Here is a 20,025-nt window from a genome sequence, read left to right on the forward strand (position 1 = left end):
CTTTTTCAGTAATTTGTACCCAACAATACAAAGTAAACAGTGAAATACTCGATGTTTCAGAAATATCACCAGGTTTTACAATCCCTTGATAATACAAGTCTTAGGCTTTCTGTTCTTAAATCACTAATTTTGAACAACAGCAGACAGCATTAAGTAAATACAGTAAAAGGAAGATTATATCAATGAAAACTGTATGTTTTATAAGAAAGAAGGGAGTACTAATATTATCATTCGATAAGAAAGTAATATTAAATTAGAGAAAAGCTCGTTGCAAAGCAACCAGTACGTCTTCCGTCCGATTTTCAGTATCATTGCCTGTCTCGTAAGATCGGTTAATGAAGGTAAGTCAAGCATTATCAAGAAGGACAGTAGACCAAAAATTATGTCCTTAGTATATTTTTATGATTATAATCTAAGCTGATAAAATAGTGCAATATTGAAATCCTTTAGCTTTCTATTTTTTTTTAGGAACTAAAGAAGTTTCTCGAGTGACAGTGCATATTAAAGGAGAAAACACATCTAAGATTTATGACTTGGAACAAGAACATGGTATGTAAATAAAACAAAAAAGACGTTTCTTGCTATTATTATTAATTGCATATCCATGATTATTTGGGGGTAAAATGTCTAGATTTCTCCTATTATGCTGCACCAGGAAACCCTTGAAATAGCTAAGATATCATTCATTGCAAATTATTTAAAAGAAATATTGGCAAGTAAATGTATTTAATTGTTGAGCTAAAAACTAACTGAAGAGATCTTATTTAAGATCCATTTTTCAGAAGATTTGTATCAGATTTCTGGTGACTTTTTCTCTCTTTTTTTCTTTTTTCCTAAATTGCAATCTTATTCCAGCTGTATGAATTTCGGGTACTTTGTGTTATTTTATAAGGTAAAACCCTGAATAGTTTGTAAAGTAATGGTTTGTTTAAAGATGTGACCAAATGGAGTTGCATGGACAGACACCCTCAAGTCAGACTGGGTGAGATGATTCATTACCACATCACGGTATGGAAAAGAGGATATTCTATAGAATCCATTTCGAATACAGGTACATGGTGATTTTTTCCTGTAAATAATTCTAGAAGTTTTGAAATGTTAAGAATCGAATCTTTTCTCAAACATACTTCAACATATAAAAAGTTAATTACATGTACTTGGTTTGCTTTGAGTTAATTTGAATAATTTACAAGAAAAACTCTTCAGAATTTGTCAATTATTGTTAGTTTACGATTGAAACAATGGATGATGAACTTGCATCACTGAGTAAAAAAGAAAAGTAGTTTATAACAAGCATGAACAATGTATTACTTCATGATCATTTTTCATAATTATAATCATTAATGTATGAACAACTTTGCTAAATTCATCATTTCCATCGTTTGTGCAGTTATGCTGTCCTCTAAAAATTCTTTGGTACCTTTGCGTAGTATCAGGAGAGTTACAGTTTTCCGAGATGATTTCAACCATTTTGACAAAAGCCATTACAAGATAGAGGTTGATGCCACCGGAGGCGGAGTAAGATTAACAAAACTTCATAATCAACTTGTGAAGTGTATGTAATATCATACGATTTGTTCTCTTTCTATTATATGGAAGGTCAATACCATTTTCTGCATATGTTTGAATTCTATATCAGGTTATTTTATGATATACATGTAGTTATTTTTAAAGGTACACAAGCACTTCGAATCCAAGACGTGGTTACGATATCGATTTTGAAACTCTATGCATTTTAGAATGGCGAATTCCAAATATACACCCCGGAACACCGGAATCTGTACACTGCTAATGGATATCTGTATATTAAACCAGTAAGTGAACAACATTATCTGACCCTGTATTTCTTTATATGAAGATATTAATATACAATAAAAGATGTACATATTTATAGATATCCATGTACATATACATTTAAAAAAAACACACAGAAAAAAACAACCTTTGTAATAGCATTTTTATGAGCAATATGGACATTGATTTAAACTTGTTTAATATTTCTTAATTAGACATTGACTATCGACCATCCTGCTTTTGACAGTTCTAAATTATACAATGGACAACTGGATGTCAAAAGTAAGTTTAGTATAAGACTTCTTACAACTATTGAGTTAATTTCTGTTTTCAATAAATTGCACACACTTTGAAACTTTGAGAAAGACTTTATTTAAGATGAATCCATTTTTGTTGACCCTCACTCAAGACAATGCTCGAAATTTTATATACATTTTGTTTTCATTTGTTCTTCTCTGAATAACCCATTTTAACGACAATGATCTTATTCACACAATGTTTCAATCATACGCGTAGAAAATTATCAGTTATATAATATTTTTTTGAATGAAGATTTATGGGGTACCTGCACTAGATCCTTTAATTCGGGATGCCATAAGTCCGGGTATGGACAGGAGATTCTTCCACCAGTTATGTCTGGCAAAGTTTACACCAACGCTGCCATAAAATATGGACGAATCGACGTGCGAGCCAGACTTCCCAAAGGCGATTGGCTCTGGCCAGGTAGCCCTCTATAAAGATATATTAAACCCCTTATTTTGTTTTGAATTAACAAACCCTGTTTAATTATACTGTATTAAAATACAGTATCACCCTTGAATTTTATGGTTTTATTTAACAGCTATTTGGTTGATTCCACGTCATAGTGTATACGGTACTTGGCCTCGTTCCGGAGAAATTGATGTTATGGAGGCAAGAGGTAGAAAACAATGCCATCACTTAGGGGACTGACGTTTTTGCAATGAGATTAGACGTATTTTCATTAACACAAGACTTGAATTTCATAAACTATAAAGTGGATAACATGTTTGAACAAAGTAGACAAATCATTCTTATGCTTCTATAAATGGTTTAGTTTATACCCTCTTTAATATTCACAGCACCGACTACAGATAAAAAGTCAATTACTAGTACTTATTTTATAGTATATAGTAGTAGAGATTCAACAATTTTGATACTGGACCGAGTATGACACCGACATTGGTCCAACATCAAAATTATTGCACCGCTTATGTCAAATTAGAAGTCATTAAGTGTCCTAAATGAACGCTCGCGAGTTGTTCATATAAAGATTACGTCCCAGTCGTTATTGTTCACATGCAAGTGGAGGGTATAGTAAAACTGCTATCGGCAGAGTATGGGGACGACATATGATTTATTGGGCTCTGGGACACAAATATTGCCATGCATCAGCCTTTGACTATGGGCAATATTTGTCTTTACGTCCAGCAAATCAGATGTTGCCCTTACACTCATATATGTTCAAGACCTTCAATGACTATATGAAAACTATATCATAAAAAGTTTGATTTCAGTATGTTTAAAATGTAATAACTGCAAAATTTCTTGATCAAAAAACTCAATTTTAAAATTTCTAACTAACTGTTTAATCAGGAAATGCTAAAGCTATGTCACACGGAGTTAACCATGGTATAACTCAGGTAGCCTCCACTCTACATTGGGGACCGGATCGAGATCAAGATGCCCACCGCAGCACTCATAACGAGAGGTATCTACATTTTACCTTTCCCACTTTATCTCGAATAATCTTTTCTCCGAATCTGTAGAAATGTTTTGTTATCTCTACCTTACTTCAAGCTTGACATATTTAAAATTTACTTCAGCTTACCAAAGCTTAAAACTTAGATTAGTTTTTCAGATCAAGGTATGTTTGTGTCTATTGTCTTTCAATCCCCCCCCCTTTTTTTTTTTAAATTTTGCCTTCTTCTCAAGAACAGTTGACATATGTACAGCGAGATGCTTGTCAACAATATTTTTGTGCAAAGGTGAAGTAAGACTCAAATTTGCTTAATAAACGACTATCCCAAAAATTGAGACTATCGGTAAATTAGATAAATAGGGAGTGGTCATAAAAATCCTTTTATCTAAACCATTTGACCAAATATGATAAGAGGGTTTTTGAAAGTTTCTTTATAAATTGTACTTTACTTTGGTAACATCATAACTCGTCGGAGGGGATGGGGTTATAAGGGCAAATTAGAAACTGAAAAAATAATTGTACAGGGAAACATGTGGAAATCTCAAAATTAGGACCATAATGACTCATATCAATATGTAAAATGTGTCTGCGTTGTCTAGAATCAATTTTATGTTATAAAGAAGGGCCAAAATAGGTGATGGTAAAATCAAAATATAAGTTTTACAAACGAATGCAGTATGCTCGTGTTGTGTGTAATTTCTTTTCAAATCATAGTCATTAGCATTTATTGACTAGATCTCAATTTGGAAGTCAGGATTTTACTTTGGGTATAATCAAAAGTTCTTTTACAGTCCAGCTAAAGAAAAGTACAATATGTAGAAGGTTACAAATGGAAACGCTAAGTTGCTGAAATGGCCCATTGGAGCTGGTTAAGTGAAGGATGAGGAGAAAAATGCATCAGATTAGCGTTGTGGCCCTTTGGGCATTTTGTTGTGTTACAGTTATAGTTCTGACGACAGGGAAAAGATTTATGTACGTCAAGAGTTCGATTGTATTGTTGGTTTTTAAACCTCAATTTATACAATCTTTCTCCATTGTAAAAATGTCTTGTTTTAAGTAAATTCAAATTAATGTAACTAAGATGTGTCGAAAAGGGTGCAAAAATGATAATTTATGTAAAAATTTTCTAATCTTGTCATGCTTTGGAAGGAGGTTTGTGACGGTACAGACACGTGCAAAAAGTATTCGGTCAAATATGGCGGCGTGTTTACACTTGAAAACGAAACTAAAAACGAAAATGACCTTGCCCTCTTATGATCACATCACAGGAAGTAGATTTGTATAAATTTAGAAAATTTAGTCACATGATAAATCACGTGACAATATTTTCGTCTGCTGTTTACAAATTAAAAGAAAATATAGCAAAACTAAAAAAATGGGTCGTAAAGGAAAAGAGATGGGGTCGGATGTCAAAAACATCATTGTGGAGTTAATGCATAAAGGTTATTCTCGGAGAAAGATAAGTGAAATGTTACAATTACCTAAATCAACTGTTATTGACGTTTGTCGAAAATTTTCTGATACGGGATCTGTTGAAAACAAACCCAGAAGCGGCCGACCTCCGAAAATCGGGCCCCGTGACTATCGAAAGTTAGAGAGGATTGTGAAAACAAATCGTAGATGTTCGCTTTCTGACATAACGGCAAAATTTAACGAGGAAAGACCAGAACCAGTAAGTAAAAGGACAGTACAGCATAATTTGCACAAAAATAATTACAGGAGAAGTGTTGCCAAGAAGAAACTGGTTATAAAAGAAATAAATCGTAAGAAGCGGCTTGCTTGGTGTCGGGGGAAAAGACAATGGACAGTAGAGGACTGGAAGCGGGTGATTTTTTCAGATGAGTGTAAAATTATAATGGGGCATGATGAAAGGATTAGGATTTGGAGAAAAAAGGACGAAGGATGGAGGCCTGACCTTGTTCAGCAGAGAACTTCTCAAGCCAAACACGAAGTTATGATATGGGGGTGCATCTGCAGGGAGGGTGTTGGAACTATGTCGCCAGTAGAAGGAAATATCAATGCTACTAAATACCAAGATATCTTAGAGGAAAACCTTTGGCCTGTTCTCGTAAGACATTTCCCTCAAAATGGTTACTATTTTCAGGATGACAATGCACCCGTCCACCGAGTATGTAGCTAGAAATCAAATTAACTGTTTAAGCTGGCCTGCTCAATCACCAGACTTAAATATTATTGAAAATGTTTGGTTACACATCAAAAGAAAACTTCAGTCACGCACTGCAGCAATAAAATCTAAAGACAATTTGATCGAGGAAATTCGGCGTATATGGACAAGTATCACGCCTGCTTACATTAAAAGCTTGTATGGCTCCATCCCTAAGCGCATTTTACATGTAATCAGACTTAAAGGACACCTTACGAAGTATTAAATCGTAAGTAATTGATTTTTTTTATTTTCAAAGTATTTTAATTTAAAATTTTAGCTCGTAGATTTCTTCATACTACCATTGTCACTGTAAACACGCCGCCATTTTGATCGAATACTTTTTGCACGTGTCTGTACATATTGTCGTTTTGTACATATTGTCGTCGGCGACAATATGTACCTACCCTCACTGCACATATTGTCGTCCATTGGTACATATTGTCGCCGACTGAAAAGTTACATATGTACATATTGTCGCTGGCGACATTATGTGCCTCACCCTCACTGTACATATTGTCGCCCCACAGAAATTGTTGTTTAAAGATGTCTTTTGTTGTTTTTTAGTAATTTTGTGAATGTAATTGGTGTGAAAATCACACTGACCTGTCTTGTATGCTATTTCATGCAGCGTGATTGTGATGGTACATAGCTGATTTATCAGATATCTCAAGAATTACGGTAATCTTGATATGTCATAGTGATGTACATCAATCTTGGACACAATTTTCTGACCAAAAAGTTTTCTCCCTACAGTTTGTTTGTTGTTTAACGTCCGTCTCGAGAATTTTTCACTCATATGGAGACGCCACCATTTGCGGGTGGAGAACTGCAAATTTTGACCTATGCTCGACTTAGGGCCATTAAGCAGTGAGGTGTACATCAATCTTGGACACAATTTTCTGACCAAAAAGTTTTCTCCCTACAGTTTGTTTGTTGTTTAACGTCCGTCTCGAGAATTTTTCACTCATATGGAGACGCCACCATTTGCGGGTGAAGAGCTGCAAATTTTGACCTATGCTCGACTTAGGGTCATTAAGCAGTGAGGGATCTTTTTCGTGCCAGCACCTACTGCGACACGGGACCTCGGTTTATACGGTCTCATCCGAAGGACCGGTCTCCACGTCCCACAGTGGGATTCGAACCCGCGACGCAAGGATCAACTCAGCGACTCTAGAGCGAACGCTCTAACCACTGCGCCACGCGGGCGACTTCTCCCTACAGTATTGTGCGTAATGCTGTCTGTCTCCCTCCGTGCGTGTATGTGTTTGTCAATCTCTCTTTCTTTTCTCAAGTAAATATTCGTCAAAACAATATATTGACGACAATATATGCCGACCTTGACTGTACATATTGTCGCCGACGACAGTATGTGCTGGTGCTTGACTGTACATTTTGTCGTCCATTATGCAGGAGGAAAATAAGGCTCGTCTCGGTACATATTGTCGCCCGCGACAATATGTACCGATGAACGACAATATGTGCAGTGAGGCTAGGTACATACTGTCGCCGACGACAATATGTACAAAACGACAATATGTACCGTCACAAGGTTTTTATACAACGTATTTTTTCTACATATAAAGAGCAATAAAATTTGTAATATTTACAATTTTACATCCACTGAATATTATTTCCTTTATTTCTTATGAAAACCATTGTCGTTTATCAGTCAGTAAATGCCACTAAGCAAGCCACTTGCATAGATTTCTTGAGCAACGGCTCTTCCAATTACATGTATGCATACAATGACATACACATCTATAATACAATATTTAACATATTTAATTTTACTATAAATGTTTTATTCAGACATATTTACATCCATGAATATTATTTCCTTTATTACTTATGAAAACAATTGCCGTTAATCAGTCAGTAAACAACATTTAAGCAAGCCACATGCACAGATTTCTTAAGCAAAGGCTGTTCCATCAATTATGCATACAATGACATACACACCTATAATACAATATTTAACATATCTAATTTACTTTGAATGTTTTTTTTATAAAGATATAAATATAAACAATAAAATGTTTTTCTTTGTCTGTTAGTACGGGAATTAATGTCGCAGAAAAAAAATCACATAACCCACTAAAGCGGGTTATGTATTTTTTCTGCAACAGCTGCGACATTAATTCCCGTACTAACAATCAAAGAAAGCATTTTATTGTTAAAATAAATATATACAATAAAATAACTTTCTTTGTTAGTACGGGAATTAACGTCGCAGCTATTGCAGAAAAAATTATATAACCCGCTTACGCGGGTTAAGTATTTTTTTCTGCAACAGCTGCGACATTACATACATGTATGTAATTCCCGCAATTCTAACAACCAAAGAAAGCAATTTATTGTTTAAATAAAACTGATTATAAAAGTCTTGCTCACATGCAGGTGAACAAATCTTTTGTTTTGGGAAGTTTTGTGTGGAAAATATTTTGTACATTTCAATGATTAATGCTTTAATCTGTTCTACTCTAAACCACCTTTGTTCTGAAACAGACATTCTACTGGGGGTGACTGGCATAGTTGGCACACATATTCCTTAGAATGGACAGCTCAGCACATCGTGTACGTGGAATTTTGATTAATACATTTCTTAAAAAAAGAAATTTAACCAATTATCCTGGTTCATAATAAATCATGTGGTTAAATGAGTAATGTTTTAATTTTTCTTTATTTTTTTAAATGGTGAACAAGGTGTTTGGTGGATAATCACGAAATATTACGAGTCAATACGCCTTCTCATGGCTTCTGGAACGCTGGACATTTTTCTGGCACAAATATATGGGGAAACAACAAAAATGCACCATTTGACCAACCTGTTAGTATTTATATTTCACATTTTAAATATTATTGGGAAGTTTTCAGGATTAAGTGGTAAAAAATGGAAAAATATACTAGTGTCTATAAACAATTTTGTTTATAACTTTATATCGTTAAGCTTGATGCACTTTCTTCGGCCTTTTTGGATTTAGTTTCAGGTTTTGTTGAACGTTGCGGTCGGTGGTCTGGGTTTTTTCTCTGACCACTATCAATACGACACTCCTAAGCCCTGGCGCAATGACTCTCCTCATCCGAAAAGAGATTTCTGGGAGAAAAAGAATGTGTGGTTACCAACATGGCATGGTGATAATGTTGCAATGTTAATTGATTATATCGAAATGATTCAGTATTAAAAGATTTCTAATGTGTTGTGTTTTGCATGAATTATGTTAAACAGTAGTCAGGGTTTGACGCCCGAGTTGAGCTTTGTTTTGATTTTAGCAACACTTGGCAAAAATTAGAAAACATCAGGATATATCATTCTGTAAATGTTAAACTAAAAAGAAGAGATTCAACTCCATTTACTACTTTTCTCTTTATTAAACGTATAAACCTGTAGAGCTACAGTCGCATCAGAGACTTCTAGTTTCAGGTATTGTGGGAACACAGATTCTGCAATTATTTTTCTTCAGATATCAGAGGAAAAAAACTAGGTAAAGCATCTTAATGTACCAAATATGAATGAAATCTTAGTGAACTCACTAAATCGTATAAACTATTTATTTTAACTTTTTCTACTAATTCAAAATAGCAAGATTGACCTGCCCGAATTTACCCGTGTGTGTGTCAAGAAATACCCCATGCTGCCAGTCTTTTTTTTTCTAATAAAAAATAAAATCTAAAGGAGAACAGCTTATAACATCGAAATAGCAATTAATAGTAATTAAGTTTGACATCGGTTCAAAATTCGGCCACTAGTAAGTTTCCATATCAATGTATTACTTCTGAATCGAAAGTGGATTTTCCAGGTTTAAAATATTATTGGTTTACATTGAATAAAATGATTCTATGGCTTTTATAAATATGAACCGGATATTTTCGCAACTATAGTTATTTCCTTATGACGGAAATGTTAGATTGATTTCATGTAAAAGAGAGATAATCCTATACAGGGCGATTGTATTGTTGATATAGTTATCGTCTGGGATATTGTGGATACGTCTTGATCACTTAATGCATCTCTGATTTGGAGGTAAGTGTTGCACAAACTATGTTCTTCTCACCTCTAATATTAAATTTTAAAATAAGTTTTATTTGAAAAATTATCAAAAAAAGGAAAGAAATCATTTCAAATTTAAAATTTTATATGGTAGCATATTGTCCATTCTGACCTAGTTCATTTGGCAAATAAAAATTTGCTACATCACTATTTTCATGTAGCAGATTTTTTAACATTATGAAATATGTAAGAAAAGACGATATCTTTGGATTTTTTGTCAAACGATTGCTTTTTGTTACTTGCAGTTATGTTCGTCTTAGGATGGACGAGATGCCCAAGATATCGAAGAAAGTCTACGTGGACATATGCAGATTACTAGGCACACCTACTCAAGTACACATACGACGAGCGTTGTTGAATATTTCTGAAATTTTACGTGCACCAAATATAATATGTTGTTTTATGAAATCTGTGTTGGGTGGAAGTACTGGAGATGGGTTTGGTGTGGGGGTATCGGACGTGGACTTTATGTTCTGGCCGACTGATCATCACGTTATATGTGATTTAAATCATCCAAATAGATACAACAAAGAACGTTCTTCTCTGATTATTATGGAGTACTCTGAAGACCACCCTGGGTTTACCATGCTACAGCTTCTGACTCCTACAAACAATATTCATGCTCAACAATCGTGTGTTAGAATAAATAATGGACTATATATATCAAGCTCACGATACAGAGAAGAAACCCTACCCGTTTTAATAAAAGATTCTATTCAGCATGGACCGTGTGCAAGTGGAAAGATGCTTAATTTGGAATACGATTATGCACATTGTTTTGCATGTAAACACTGGCCACCTGTTGCCACTTCTTTTACTTTGAGATGCCAGTCTCAAGCATGGCCACCGGATCATGTCTTAAGAGAGATTATCAACTCAGGTTGTCATGTTGTACCAATAGGATTCAAGGGATCACCACAGGAAGATTGTGAATGGAGGATTTCATTTTCCTTAGCTGAACAAAAACTTGTATACTGTATGAATCACACACAGTTCATGTGCTATGGATTGTTAAAAATATTTTTAAAAGAAGTCTTGACTATTGAGGATACAAATGGACAGCCTCTCCTTTGTTCGTATTTTATGAAAACAGTTTTATTCTGGGTGATTCAGAGAAATACCGTCATTGACTGGAATCCATCAAGTCTATTGTCAGGATTCTGGTTGTGCTTCAAGGTTTTATTGTCAAGTGTGTATCGTGGTCATCTTCCAAACTTTTTTATTGCAGAAAATAATATGTTCATTTCAAAAATATATGGATATTCACAACAGTAAGTGTATGATCGCCTGTTTGAGATGTACAAGCTAGGAACTGCATGCTTATTGCATTGCCATTCACTCAGGGATTGCCTAACTCAAGCTATTTTTAACAGGCAGTATGTGTTAAGTACAGATGAATCTGATATTATATCAGAATTTCAAATTGATCAAGGGTTCTGCTACGAAATCCATATGCTTGATTTGTTTGATAGGACATATTCTAATACACAAAATATTTTTACTTCTTTGTGTTCTGCAGTCAGGATCTTAAATTCACCACACGTCAGTCAATGGGAACGTGCTGGTTCCAGGAAATTTATATCATCAATTATCAGATACATTGTGTATGACTTATCCAATACTTCTATCTACATTTATAACAAAAGAAGATTGAAAGTTATGTACACATGTTTAAATTTGTTGAAAGTTAGTCAAAACATGGGGTTTGCATCTGATAGAATTTATTTACCATTATTCCTATATTCAATCGGTAAGTATATGGATGCAGTATCATGTCTTAACATTACAAGAGGAATTATTGCACAACCTTATCTCATGTTTCCCGACTTTGTGAATGAAGAGAGATATACCGAGGAAGTAGGGGGACAAACACTTAGTGATAAAATGGCTAGAGCCTTCGCTATGCATATCAAATTACAGCGGATTATGTTAGAAGAAGAATTAGAATTAGAATACAGAGTGACAAGAAGAAATTTCATCAATGTACCTCCGTATGTCATGACACTCATGTTATTAGTATTGTGTTACCGTGGTAATCTCCATGAACAGCAAAAATATCTTGATGAACTGTATAACCTCCTGCATTATAACCAGGTAAATTATTTTGCTGAACCATTAGGAGATATATCTTGGCGAATTCTTGGAATCTGTCAACAGATTTGTGGAGACCACGATGGAGCCCTTTCATCTTATCAGAATTCTCTTGTACAGTTTCCCTTTCATGAGATTCAGGAAGCAACCTATTACAGAATACAAGATATACTGTACAGAATTCAATATTCATGAGCAAATTATTTGTTATTCCTGAAAAATGTAAATTTACTAATCAAGAAAAAATTTAAAATCAACGTATTTAGAACTTCTAATCTGAGTATATGTCTGAAGCTTATTTGTCTTTTTTCCTTTTATTAATCATGTAATTTATCTTTTCTGAAGGGAGACTAATTATATCGATCAGGAACACTTTATTTTTTTTATATGAAATTTTTTTTTCTTTTCAGTACATTAAAAAGATTTTAATATATCTTTCAAGTACACGAATAAATTTGAATTACTTACAAAAAGCATATGTCTTTACCAAAAACAACTTTTGTTCATGATTGTTATAAATATGACGACTTAAAATGCAAACTCAAAAGCTCTGAAAATAGCTATGTACTTTGGCTGTTATAATTGCTATCATGTAAATATCATGTTTTCATTTTAAATGTTCACAAGGCTCATGTTTTTCCTTAGAACGGACTCAAAACCTTAAGCACACTTTAATTATATGTTTCTGATCATAAATTGTCCATCATCTATTGTATTTTTTCTATCAACTCTGTATTTCAAAAATAGAGTATACTGTATGCTATAGTGTATTTCTCGGTAAAAAGGAATAATTTGTTCCAGAAAAGAACTTCCTTCATCATATAAAAAATCATAAAAGCACTTAAAAGTCATCTTTAGAACGAGAGAACAGTAAACAATAAAGTACATGTATGTGTATGCTTTTGTATGAAGTCTATACATTTGAAAATCAATAGTTTATATATATATATATATATATATATATATATATATATATATATATATATATATATATATATGATTTCGTGTCGGGTGAAGAACGATAACTTTGATAGACTTTTCGAGAGCAATTACTTTTTCTGAGAATGCGTGTTTGCCTCTTCGTTTCGGTTTTGTTGAATTAAAGGGTTTAAAAGTTCAATTAAATATGTACATGTATTTTTTTTTTATTTAAGGAATAACTGTCTAGTTTTTCGGTTTTATGATGTGATCAATCAATTTGCTCGCGTGATAATTTGCATAAACGCCGAAGGCGTTTATGCGTAAAATTATCACGCGAGCAAATTGATTGATTATCATCATAAAAACAAAAAACCAGACAATTATTCCTTATATTAACATTTTTACCTGATCCTTGATTCAATTAAAAAAATCAACAATAAGAAATCTCAGCATCCCCACCAGGTGTATTACTATGCAACACGCAGCAAAAAAGCATGCAGTTCTGTCACGTGCTGAGCAAATCGATTTATGGGATTATAAAGCCATTACCTTATTTGTAGATTTTTCTCAGAGAAAGACATTGGAAATGTAAATATTCTGATATAATTTACACAATACACAGCTTAAAAATACTTAAAAGGGGCAGAACTATGTCAACGTTACGAACATTTTTACATGTAAGAATCTCGTAAGAATTCTTTCGAAAGGGAACAATATCTAAGTTTTTACTCACGATGAAAATTAATTGTGATATATTTTGCCAAAAGGGCTATAGATCTCTAATCTTTAAATATCATCAGTTCTTACATGACATTCAGATTTATTAATTAACAATAGTTACTTCAGTTCATATGTCGACTCTTTTTATCCAAGTGAACTCGAAATAAAAGACACCACAGAGTCTGCCATATCTGCCATTTGTTTCATATTTGGATACTTTATTGACTATAGACGGTAAGAGCCATCTTATAACTAATCTGTATGACAAACTAGATGACTTCAGCTCTGCTATCGTCAACTTTTCTGATTTATGTGGTAATATAATCACCTGCATATATTGTTTATGTCTTCCAACTTACTCGATTCTCAAGAGCATGCTATGAGTACGATCAAATTTTACACCAAGGACAGGTACTGACAAATATGTTGGTGTTAGGAAATTCAACAATCTCGTTTAAAGTCAGCATTTCATAAATCCTATGGTCGATATAATGACCTTGTTAGCAAATACAACCTATCATTAGGTCGTATTTAGACTGATATTTTTCATACCTTTTTTTAGACCATATCCGTTACTAAATTTAACTAAGGGTTATTCTGTTTACCTGATCAATAAAAAGGGCTCATGGCGGGTGTGAGAGGTCGTCAAGGTTTACTCCTCCTAGGCACCTGATCGCACCTCTGAAATCTCCAGGGTATTGTTTTTAGTCTTTTTAGGTCAATCACTGTTCATTATCTTCGACTTTTTCTTTTTTACCTAACATTTAAAAGGCAAATAGTATGCATAATGAAAATATGCCATAAACATTTTTTCAGAATGTGAAATTTATGTCCCGACGGTGGATCTTATTTGGTCATGTAAAAAAAAAAGTAATATTTTGCTATGCTTCAATGAGGCAGGCTCAAAGAAGTGTGATAAAAAAGAATAAACCTTCCACCAAATTGTAAAAACAGTGCCACATGGGTCCATAGTGTTAGTTCTATACAGGGCTAAGTGGCTCGTAGCCTGAAAAATGATGTATGAAGTGAACAATAATACTTCTTGTAAAACCTATTAAAATTAATTTCCAATAGGTAGTTTTTCATAAGTTGAAAGTTTTCTTCTTCAACAAGAGGAATCAATTTGTTAAAGAGTGTCTGGAGTGTAAGGGAGATCGCCAAAAACATTTTAAGTTACCAGACAAAATCCGATATTGTACTATGCAATCAATACCTCCAATCAAGGTGCGTTTCTAAAGCCTCTGAAATTTGTTGTTATAAGAAGCATATTTTCATTTTGCAAATTACAGCATTCAAGAATCTGGACAGGTGAGTACATTATGTAAGAAATGAATTATTCAAAGCTATACAATGCTTTTTTGCATCAAATGGGTAATATGACAAACAAATAGAGGTCGCTTTGCCCGTCGTTCCGGCCATTTATTAGTCTTTATGGACAGTCTTCATAAAAAAATAAAGGCAATGCATTTGTTCCCTCACTATTGGTATTTTATTCATAACAGTGCTTGTGATATACTAGACATCAAATTGAACAAAAATAACATTTAAACTTAAGTCTTCTGAAGGCTTAATTTTGTAGAATAGTAAATGAATCCCTCGTCTTCTGATCTGCTGTTTGTCTATATGTCAGCTATTGTATGCCTTAATTGTGGCAACCTTAAGCTTGACAAAATACATTAAAACTCTGAATAATCAGTCTGTAAAATCTCTTTTAAATATTATTTTAGTTCTATATTATATGTTCACCATTGATTTTTTTTCAGACGTGTACGTAGAAATGGAGATAACATAATATAATATGTAAAAATGATTAAGGAGAGTAGAGTTTAATAAATTCGTCCCGATTCAACATTCTTTGCTTCCCACAAACCCTTGGCAGATTTCACCACTAAAACTGTGGCCGAAATAACGGACATCTAGACGCAATGAATTTTAACTCTAGATTCCAGCCAATCAGGTAACAGTTTATAAATTGTAGTTCGGTATCCATTGCAAACAATAAATGAAAGATTTACACGAAAGCAGAGATTAAAGAACTACAGGAGGTAATTAAAGATTTATCAACGTACGAAGACAGACATGACGTGAGAACATAATCTATACGTGTTTAAAAGAACACGAAGTAGCAAAACATTTATATAGATGATAGTTCTTCTGTTGTTTTTATAAATGACATGACATTTTTATAATGCGACATAAAATAAGTTTTCTCATTGGTTCCAGGGGTCTAGCTTCGAAGATTCAACGTATCAGCCTCAGTTTTAGTGGCGTAATGTGGAAACGGTTTGTGGGAAGCGGACCGAAATCCCTTGGCTTGCGAAGATGATTAGAGATTGTCCTAAGTTTAAGGGAGATATCTTTGCGAAGATGACTGGAGATTGTCCTAAGTTTAAGGGAGATATCTTTTCAAAAGGCACATGCTGAGATTACGTAACAAAAACCATTATTAAATCGATAGTGCACAATAAAATCAATATACAAGGTGTTTTTCTAAAGCCGACCTTGTTTAAGTCTCGTAATTTTAAAAATCTTGCTAGAGGTCGTAGATAAGAAGTGTATAATTTTCTCAAATTTGCAAATTACAGTGTTCAGGAAATCTGGCTGGGTGAGTATTATAATGAAAATCACATAATTTTTTCCATAATTATAAAATCCCTTTTTGTAATCTCTGTGTAACAAGAAAGACAAATAGAGGTCCCTCATAGACTGCGTGCGAGATCTTTCACGAAAAAAATCACCTACAGGCGATGTATGTGTTGTTTTTTTTTCTGGGAACTCTTTTCAAAAAACAAAAACACATCTGTGATGTGCTTTGCATCAAATTTGTTAAAAAGCAAAATAAAGATTTTTAAAAAAAACTTTTGTCCCTTAAGTTAAGTAAAAAAAAAAACAATGCTGATTTGCTGTATTTTTGTCTATTTAACTTATCCGTATATCATCTAAATTGTATTCTTAAGGATAAATAATCCAAACTTTTTTTTTTTTTTTTTTTTTTTTTTTTTTTTTTTTTTTTTTTTTTTTTTTAGAAATCAGCAATATTTCTCAAAGATTTATATTCAGATAAGTAACCTGAATAATGTTTACCAGTAAAAGTCGGAGAACTCTGTAAGATTTTGTCACAATGTTAAAAGTTTAAGCAAAATTTTGTATAGAATTACAAAAAAAAAAAAAAAACAAAACAAAGTCGCATATTTAAGCACCAAAGAAAACTTACGATTTCTTTATATTTTAGGGATTTATTATTTATGTCATTTCTCATCAAAATCAGTCAAAAAATTTGTATCAATCCAGTCATCAAAATTTTGTTTGTGTATCCTTAAATTGTAAGATCCCTGACCGGTACATAACAGATTTTAAACAATCAGTTTGGGAAGTAACTACGAAAGCCCAGAGGGCTCATTCGAGATTTGAGCCTTCAGGGCTTTCGTAAGTAACTCTTTTAGTATAATTTCAATTTTGTTTTTTCGCTGATGTGGAATTGGAGATCAACACAATTTAATAAGAAAAAATACGATGGCTGCTATAGGACATATGCTTGAGATTTTTTTTTAAATCGTTAAATTTTCATGGGAACGAATTTTATTTCATGGGAACGAATTTAATTTCTTGGGAACGAATTTTCATTTCGTGGGAAAGATTTTTTTTATTTCGTGGGAACGAATTTTATTTCGTGGGAACGAATTTTATTTCATGGGAACGATTTAAAAAAAAAAAATCTCAAGCATATGTCCGATAGCAGCCACCGAATAAAAATGTTCAAGGACAGTCTTATGAAATCGTCCGTTTTGAAAGCTTGTAGCAACAGAAATATTTTTCTTTAAAACATATGGCCCTTACATGTATATCTGGCATTTCAAATGCTTTAACTAATACCAACTCGATGTAAATCCTTATCATTAAATCAATTTTCAATGTTACATTTGCCGTAAGATTGAGGAAGGATTTATTTTTCAATCAATGTACGTGTAATATAATCAAGATCCATTCATGTCATTGATGAATTTCTAGGTAAAATTCTGGAAATTAAATGGTAGTAAAAGCAAATCTTTTGCATAGGGTCGATCATGACAAGTAGATGTAGGTTTTTTTTATTGTGATCGGCTTCGGCCGATCACAGTTGATTCCATATGAGGCATCCGGCAGATATAACTATCTGCGCACACATTACGCTCTGCACTACTTTGTTTACTTTGCACTCACAGCTTCATTTAAATCTTTCAGGACATTCTTCTTTAAGTACAAACGAGCATTACTTTCATACATTAATTTTCCTTGAGATGCAGACGTTTATTCAGTTACATGTACATAAACACATTTTACTTCACATGCGTAAGAATTTCATTCGGAAGTACACTTCCCTTAAGGCCAAAGTTTATTCGTTCATTGGTGTTTCGGAAGGCAACAAAAATATTCAAGTCAAATCGAATTAAGAAAGCTCGGCGCACATGTGTCCTATTCTATTTGTAGCCTTGTGGACTTTCAACATATTATTGTTTATAAAGAAATTTCAAATTTCACCGATTTCAGTTTAGATGTATTTTGAATATTACCGTTATGATGATTTTAAGAAAGTGCTTGACACATCACTGAGCCATAGCATTACATGAAATCACGTTGCCACCATCTACATGTACCTACGATGACACTATGTCTAATTATAGAATTATTGATTGATTTTGCACACGTCTCATAATTCGTTTGGAGTTTAGTGGGAAACATTACGTACAAGGTCGTTCAAACTATTTCTTTACTAGGGATAATTACTAATCCCGTTAAAAAAGAAAAAAAAAATCGTTTACAAGATTGACTACGTACATGCATGAATACTTAGGTTATATTTCCTTGCAACTTTCATTAAAGACTCTTTAAAAAATTGATAGTTAATTTATCTGCAAAGTTATTTTTCTTTTCAAAGATTTAGCCTATTTGATTTCATGTCTCTCATCCCTTTAAGAAAATGTCCACATTACATTTTTAATGTTTTGCCAAATACAAATATTTTTAAAGGAAACATATTGGTCATACTAGTTTTATATAACAACAATGCTCTTTTAAATTTTGTTCTTCAATTTAAATTTGGTATGTTATGAAAAGCATGTTAATATGGCTATCCTTTACACGTCATACCCAGTTGAGAAATGTGAAATTAAATATATGTATATACATACTCATAAAAAAAAATATTAATTTAAGTTAATTAAAATAAAAGGAAAAGTCTACAACCTTAATTCAAGACATTTCATAATGCTGACTTTATGATCCCATGCCGATCATTCCTTTAAAAGGAATTATACTTCCAAGAGTCTAACAGTGTTTTTTTTTTTTAATTAAGGTTTGACATAAAAGCTGTTATTAGATTTTGAGTTTTTAAGAATTTTATCTATCATCGAATAAGTTACAAATGTTCATTAGATTTCTGACTCTGCAATCCTAAAAATATTATCATAGTTAACTATATAGTTTACTATATTAAATAAAACAAATACTTTGATTTACTATGATATTTTACATTAGAACTTTTTAGGGAATTAGAAGCTTATAATCTCTTAAATTTGATAACCATGATGTTCAATTTGGAAATAATATGTGAATATGCAAGTAATATTTCCATTCAGTATCAAAAATGTGCATATATAAAGGGGAGAACAAAAAATATATAAAAATCTGAAATCCAGAGTAAAAATACATTGACTTATTATAGTAATAACTTTGATTTACTTTAGTAAAAACTTTGATACTATATAGTAAACTTCTTTCCTTCGGATGTTGCATTAACCGATATATTTAAAAATCAGTAAAAAAATTCGATGTTGATCAAGCTTGCATAGTCATTGCATGTGAGGATTCGTACTAGTAATGACAATTCGGACGCTGTATATGACCTAGATTTTTGACACGAGTTTTGCGATTTATTTTTCAGAAAAGCCTATTCAGAAGTGATTACAAGTCAAGTTGATGGATACAAACAAACAATCTTGTTTCCGATTTTGCATATGGCCTACATATTACAACTGTATAGTATAATACAACTATTCTGCATTTAAAAGTACTCATTATTCAAGCAATAGAAAGTCTTAATATTAGTAATCCGATTTGAATCTGCACTTCAAATAAGATATTTAAGTTATATTCATTATAAGTTATATTCATAATTTGGCTTCATTTGGTTCTATTTCTATTAGGCATATAATTGTACCAAATTCAAAATTTTATTATTTTGAAGACTAATTACTGCCTACTTAAAAACAATTATCTCCATCAATAATTAAACTCATAGTAGTACTTGGCAAAGTGCAAGTGTTTGTATGGTTTAATTTAGTACAGAAAAGATTGAGGGTTAAGGTGATGTCTTGTAGTTTCATAATATTACTATAATTGCAGAAAATAGAAATAGAAATTCCATAATTGGATAATAATAAGTTGGAATTGTCAATTGTACATAAAAAATATTTAACTGGCAAACTAAGTTTATTGGAGATTTTTGAAAAATAACTTCATTCTATAGAGTCTTACTGACCGAAAATTACCGATCACGGTAGCTCAGTCGGTAGAGCGCTCGCTCCG

General features: G+C 32.8%; 1 protein-coding gene and 1 long non-coding RNA gene across 3 annotated transcripts in view; one reads left to right on the forward strand and one right to left on the reverse strand.

Annotated features, from left to right (window-relative positions):
• Positions 1 to 1,392: 1,392 nt before the first annotated feature.
• LOC133183835 (beta-1,3-glucan-binding protein-like) lies at positions 1,393 to 8,863 on the forward strand. The gene is made up of 9 exons (XM_061318740.1): positions 1,393 to 1,518; positions 1,740 to 1,814; positions 2,010 to 2,076; positions 2,347 to 2,517; positions 2,636 to 2,713; positions 3,409 to 3,523; positions 8,187 to 8,255; positions 8,385 to 8,508; positions 8,663 to 8,863. The coding sequence occupies exons 1-9, from the start codon at positions 1,393 to 1,395 to the stop codon at positions 8,861 to 8,863; spliced, it is 1,026 nt and encodes a 341-aa protein (XP_061174724.1).
• Positions 8,864 to 10,689: 1,826 nt separating this feature from the next.
• The window catches only part of LOC133183847 (uncharacterized), a 31,158-nt gene continuing 21,822 nt past the window's right edge, over positions 10,690 to 20,025 (reverse strand). For both annotated transcript variants that reach the window (XR_009720748.1, XR_009720746.1), the window contains exon 4: positions 10,690 to 11,969. This is a non-coding gene — a long non-coding RNA (uncharacterized LOC133183847). The remainder of the gene's footprint in view (positions 11,970 to 20,025) is intronic.

Source organism: Saccostrea echinata, unplaced genomic scaffold, assembly GCF_033153115.1.
Source record: "Saccostrea echinata isolate AGI-Se365-2 ecotype Australia unplaced genomic scaffold, CSIRO_AGI_Sech_v1 ptg000001l, whole genome shotgun sequence".
Taxonomy (NCBI): Eukaryota; Metazoa; Mollusca; class Bivalvia; order Ostreida; family Ostreidae; genus Saccostrea; species Saccostrea echinata.

What these genes read in the sequence shown, in the direction of transcription:
- LOC133183835 (XM_061318740.1), top strand. Translation starts at nt 1,393, where the DNA reads ATGCTGTCCTCTAAAAATTCTTTGGTACCTTTGCGTAGTATCAGGAGA. An exon ending in GATATCTGTATATTAAACCA is followed by an intron (nt 1,815 to 2,009) that starts GTAAGTGAACAA and finishes TTTCTTAATTAG; the next exon opens with ACATTGACTATCGACCATCC. An exon ending in ATGCACCATTTGACCAACCT is followed by an intron (nt 8,509 to 8,662) that starts GTTAGTATTTAT and finishes TTTTGGATTTAG; the next exon opens with TTTCAGGTTTTGTTGAACGT.